Source organism: Quercus lobata, chromosome 4 (genome assembly GCF_001633185.2).
Source record: "Quercus lobata isolate SW786 chromosome 4, ValleyOak3.0 Primary Assembly, whole genome shotgun sequence".
NCBI classification, from domain to species: domain Eukaryota; kingdom Viridiplantae; phylum Streptophyta; class Magnoliopsida; order Fagales; family Fagaceae; genus Quercus; species Quercus lobata.
The window spans coordinates 76947141-76953029 of record NC_044907.1 but is presented as its reverse complement, the minus strand read 5'-3'; the positions used below and the strand labels follow the sequence as shown (position 1 = coordinate 76953029).

At 34.8% G+C, this 5889-nt stretch overlaps 1 protein-coding gene across 1 annotated transcript; it reads left to right on the top strand.

Annotated features, from left to right (window-relative positions):
- Nucleotides 1–241: 241 nt before the first annotated feature.
- On the top strand, nucleotides 242–3092 carry LOC115984049 (scopoletin 8-hydroxylase-like). Its single transcript, XM_031106928.1, has 3 exons — nucleotides 242–822; nucleotides 1145–1490; nucleotides 2587–3092. The coding sequence occupies exons 1-3, from the start codon at nucleotides 323–325 to the stop codon at nucleotides 2836–2838; spliced, it is 1098 nt and encodes a 365-aa protein (XP_030962788.1). The 5' UTR covers nucleotides 242–322; the 3' UTR covers nucleotides 2839–3092.
- Nucleotides 3093–5889: the final 2797 nt, after the last annotated feature.

Sequence of the window (5889 nt, the reverse complement as noted above, 5' to 3'; positions counted from 1 at the left end):
ATTGTTTTAGTGTTGATTTACCAAATCCTTGATAAGAAGTTACTCTGAAGGTTTCCTCCAAAAAAAAAAAAAAAAAGTTTGCTTCTCCTTATTTTTCCAACTCAAGAGTCATGGACCTTGCCTCGTACTAGTCAAGTGGTAGTTTGCAATGGACAACTAATGTAAATTCGCATACGAAAATCTACGTAATCATCTAGCTAGTATATATATATATATTACCACCCATGGCATTGCACTTGAATTCATCACACACAAGTTCCTCCTCTTATAATATCCAGCACTCATAGACAAACCTTGAACCCTTAGATCCACACCTAAAAAAATGGCTCCAAGCTTCGACGACGGAAACTCACTATTTGACTTTGTTGTTCGAGATGGCAATGGTGTTAAAGGCTTAGTGGACTCAGGCATATCTAAGGTTCCTGACCAATACATCCAACCACAACAGGAGAGAATAGACAATCAAAATGGCATCTCACATAAACTTCCACCAATTGATTTATCAAAGCTTGATGGTCCTAACCATGACCAGGTGGTGGAAGAGATTGCTAGTGCTGCTGAGAAACTTGGGTTCTTCCAAGTTGTGAACCATGGCGTTCCTGTGGAATTGCTTGAGTCTCTTAAAGATGTGGCACACAAGTTCTTTGCCCAACCACCTGAGAAGAAAGCTGTTTACTGCCAAGGTGTGAGCCCCAGCCCATACGTGAAGTATGGAACAAGCTTTGTGCCAGAGAAAGAGAGAGCACTGGAGTGGAAAGACTATATTAACATGGTGTATACCAATGATGCTGATGCTCTTAATCATTGGCCAAACGAGTGCAAGTAAGATTTTCCATATTAACTCTTACCCTTATTAGTACTATGAATTTTGTACAGCCCCAAACCAAAAGTTTCCTTTTTTGATCTAATCAATTATACACATCTTATTGCAACTACTTTGATATTATTGCTATGATTTTTTTCCGTTGAAGTTGTTTAGAGTTTTTTATGATACTACTTTGATGTTATTGCTTTTATAGTTGAAGTTAAGACTTTTTTATGATATTCCTGAACGAAATACGAGACTGACACAAGTGCACTAGATACGAGATTGTCAATTTTATGTTACATATCATCTCTAAAGTTTTCTTACTTCCTCTTTTAGGGAAGTGGCACTTGAGTTCCTGAACACATCAATCAAGATGGTGAGAAAATTAGTGGAGATATTGATTGGGAAGCTTGAAGTGACAGTAGAAGATTCAAGAATTGATGCCTTAACTGGTTTAAAAATGGTTAACATGAACTTCTATCCAGCATGCCCCAACCCAGATCTTACAGTTGGTGTTGGAAGACACTCAGATATGGGCACACTTACTGTGTTACTACAAGATGGGATTGGTGGTTTATATGTGAAAGTTGAAGAAGACATAGATGCAGGAAAAAAGGGAGACTGGATAGAGATCCCACCTATCCCCGGTGCACTGGTCATCAACGTTGGAGATACGTTACAGGTTCATTTTCCAAAATTCGAACTTCTTACCAAAGTTGCGTTTGGATCAGAATGGCGTTTTACGTTTTGTTTCTCTTTCTTTCTTTTTTTTTTTTTTTTTTTTTTTTAATAACAGCCGTGTTTTTTGACTTTCTGTCCGTATACGGTACACATCAGTGTACTGTTAGCAACTTTTTCAACAATTTTTTAATAAAAATGAGTTTTATTATGTTATTTATATATTTAAAAATTATTCTACTTCCAGTTTTCAGTTATTAACTTTCATATATATCGAAACGGACGCAAGTCTCCATTTTTGTTATTCTAAAATAATTATTACCAGATAGACACATTTTCTTTAGCGCTGATTTGTTTAATGCAATTCGGTGCTAGTGGAGCACGTGACTCTAGGTTAGGTAAGTTGACATTATTTAATGTCTCCATTACAAAAATATCTTAAAAATTAGGAATTGTGTTACGAACCCAACAAATTGTTATAAGCTACTGGGTGTTTTATACGTCAAAATAAAATATTAAACTGTTAGGATTTACCACAATTAAAAATAAGTATGTTATAAAGAGAATAAGACTTAGGTACAGTACTTAGATCTTGTTCTTTAGATTCCTTTTTTAAGATTCTTTCATGTGAATTTTTTCTCATGGGAATGATGTAACAAAAATGCTTTTTATTGTTCCTATATTTTGGTTATATTTTCAATTTGGTCCTCAAGTTTCCATAACTTTCATTTTGGCCCTTATAATTTTAAACTTATTGTCATTTTGGTCCATGTCGTTGTCTTACTTAAAAAAAACACCTAATACGACAATCGTAACTATTGTCATCCATGTAAGCATTTTTTGTAAGTGAGATTACAGTAAAGACCAACATAATAGCAAGTTTAAAAATATAATGAACGAAATGAAAATTATATAAATCTGAGGATCAAATAAAAAATATGGCCAAAATTTAGGGACCAAAAATGTTTTTTTGCCACGATTTTTTATTATTTATATAATTTTTGTATCTTTAGAGTTTAGACTTACTGTTTCTTTAAATACTTTATTTTTAATGCTAAGCTAACTCCTAATTAACAATTTCTCTACATGTTCCTTGTTAGGTAGTAAGCAATGGACGGTATAAAAGTGCTGAACATAGAGTTCGTACCACAAGCACTCAATCAAGAGTTTCAATTCCAATATTTACCACCCCTAAACCGACTGAGAAGATAGGGCCTCTGCCTCAAGTTGTGGAAACAGATGGGGTGGCTCGCTATCGGGAGTTTGCGTTTCAGGAGTACATGAACAACTTTTTTGGGAATGCTCATGATGGAAAGAAGTCTCTTGATTTCGCTAAGCTTGATTCTGCTTGATTAATGCTTGATGCACAAACTCTCATTTACTTCCATGTTACTTCACTAATCCACATTGTGGTTCACATATACTCTTCTTCTTCTTCTTCTTTTTTTTCTTTTTTTTTAGTCCTTTGTTGCAATAAGTGGGAGGATGATTTAAATCTTGATTCTAGTTGTAAAAGAATCAAGTAATAACATTAAAAGTGTAAGGATCTTGGGGGTGGTTCACTACTCTTTTTATTATGTCATGCTCCAAAAAAAAAAAAAAAAAACTCCTTTCATGTAATAATGAAATAAGAATATATAGTGTGTCAAGTTGAAGTTAAAATAAGGATTTGGAGTGGTTCACTACTCTTTTTATTATGTCATGATCCCAAAAAAAAATCCTTTCATGTAATAATGAAGTAGGAATAGTGTGTCAAGTTGAAGTTAATATAATAGTCATCAAAGCGCTTGTGGTTTTGAACTTTGAGAAAGTTACATATATAAATGGGCTTAAGTTAGGCATAGTTGTTTAAAAGTAGCACACTACAATGATTACATTTCTCAATTAAACTCAAATACATATGGACATTAAATTTAATTGTCCTTAAAAACTATAACACTATTTGTGTTTCACACAACTGTGTTTAAATTTTATTGTAGAACATTTTTTATATACAAGATAAAAATTTTACTATGTAAGGCTCCCTCTTGGAAACTTGAACCTTGTCCCTTCTTCTCTTCCACCCCTCACCCTCCTCTCCCCCCCCCTTCCCCAAGAACTTTGTACTTATAAAGTAACCATCACACTAAAACTTAAGAGTGCGTGGTGGTAATATATACAACACTTAGGGTCCGTTTGGTTGGAGTGGTGGAAAAGTGGAAGGATAGAAAAGATTTTAATTTCCCTCATTTTTATTTGGTTGGGAGTGGAAAAGTAGAGGGATGGAAAAAATGAGTTTGTATAAATTTACCCATATACCCTTTTAAAAAATGATGCCCAACTAAAACAAAAACAAAACAAAAAAAAATGGCAAGCAACCAAAAAAATAAGCAATTACCCCAATTTATTAAAAAATAAAAATCATGTCCACGAAGAAAAAAAACAAAACAAAAGAGAGCACCCACAGCCCAGAAAATCAAAAGAAAAAAGAAGAAGAAGAAAAATAGAACAAAGCACCTACAGTCCAAAAACAAAAAAACAAAACAAAAAAAACAAAAAAACAAAAAAACAAACAAACAAAAAACAAAACAAAAGTGCAAAGTACTGGATGAAGCCCGTGTGCAAGTACACATGGGCATTTTCGTCATTTAATAATCAAATTTCTCCCACTAGTTTTCTCTTCATTTTGGAGAGAAAACTTTTTGATGAGTACAGGGAGAAAACACATAAACTTCACAATTATTTTTCCTTCTCCCTTTCCCAATCAAACACCCTCCAAAAAGTTTTTCCTCCTCATTTTTTCTCCTTTTTTATTTTTTATTTTTATTCTCCCTAAAATCCATTCTACTAATATGACATTAAGGAATTATACATAAGTTTTGCCCTAAATATATTTGAATGGTGAAGTTAAGACTTAAGATTGAGATTAACTCAGTGAACGCTGCGTTGAAAAAGCTCATCGGTCTAACTCCATTACCCTACTCGAGTCAACAACACGAGCATAGAATAGACCATAATAAATACCCTACTACAGTACAGTCAAGAATATGACATGAGCGTAGAACACACCATAATAATACCAACAAACACCACTCATCTATCATTCACCAAACTTTTGGAATATCTAATTTAGTATAGTAAGTATAGAAAAGTGAAAGTTGAAGGAATTTTAATCCTAGCTAAAATGTAAAAACAATAAAGATGAGGTTTACATTCTCAAAAAAGAAAAAGAAAAAAAAGATGAGGTTTAAAGTTTGTCATTCGGCACGATTAGTGTTTTGAAAATTCATCATTTTAGTCATATTTTCCATTAAAAATAAGTAGTCATACAATGTATGTGGGACATTAATGTCCATGACGTGTGATTAATTATCTTTTCCAAATTCAATGCAAAATATTTCATTTAGTTGTTAAAAATGACACTCCATATATATATATATATATATATATATATATATATATAGATGGGTTCAAGTTACACCTGGTGTAACTCTATAAGAGTTACACATTTTTTAAGCCATAGATTTCTAAAAGATCTAACGGTAAAAAAGAAAACATCATCATTATTTACATCATTAAATACTTACCTAATTAATAGTGTGGGGGCCGGTCGATTAATGGGCCCGTAGGGTTCGGAATTGATTCAGGGTTGCGGGGCTTGAGGCCCATCCAAGGACGCGTGCCCATCCGAAGACACCATACTCCTCGGCAGTATGCGTCCGAGGACGATCGCGTCCGAGGAAGGCTGGGACGTGGTCTTACTGCGATCCGATCCCGGAATTAGGTCACCATAAAGGATAAGAGTAACCGACTACGGATGAAAGAGATAAGGCCAACAAATATCAGTAACAACAGCTGCCTCCGCATTAATGACCTCCCAACCAACTCTCTGGCCGCATTAATGTGGAGGTGATACTTGAGCAGTAAGGAAGCAGCCTTACAGCTGCCCATAGGAAGTTCCCAGGGGAACGGGATGGGACAGAAAGGGATCCTCATAGTCCAACCTACACGTGTGCGGTAAGGATGGAACGCAAAGGGGAGTATATAAACTAAAAGAAGAACATGGAAGGAAGAGGAAACCAAAAAAAAAAAAGAAAGAAAAAGAACAAGAGACAGAAAGTAGAGAGAAGAAAAGGAGAAGAGAAAAAGGGATTTGTATTAGTCAATAGGGGGAAATATCCAGGGTATCAACTGAAAAACCTTGAACGTTCATGAAAGTGAGTCTTTTGAGGATAGATTACGGTTAGCCTAGTTCTTTACACCCACGCTCTAAAAATCATATTGTCTGGGCCCTTTACGTACGAACCCAATACTGTTTTGGTTCGGTACTAAATTGTGTCCTCACAATTGGCGCCGTCTGTGGGGAGAGCTTGTGTTAGCTTGTATAACCTCTAATACAACGTTTTCGATGGAAGGACTGGAAC

Bases quoted from the DNA above. Each gene is read 5' to 3' on its own strand.
- LOC115984049 (XM_031106928.1), top strand. From the start codon at position 323: ATGGCTCCAAGCTTCGACGACGGAAACTCACTATTTGACTTTGTTGTT. The intron at 823-1,144 runs GTAAGATTTTCC...TTCCTCTTTTAG, and splicing joins CATTGGCCAAACGAGTGCAA to GGAAGTGGCACTTGAGTTCC. The intron at 1,491-2,586 runs GTTCATTTTCCA...GTTCCTTGTTAG, and splicing joins ACGTTGGAGATACGTTACAG to GTAGTAAGCAATGGACGGTA.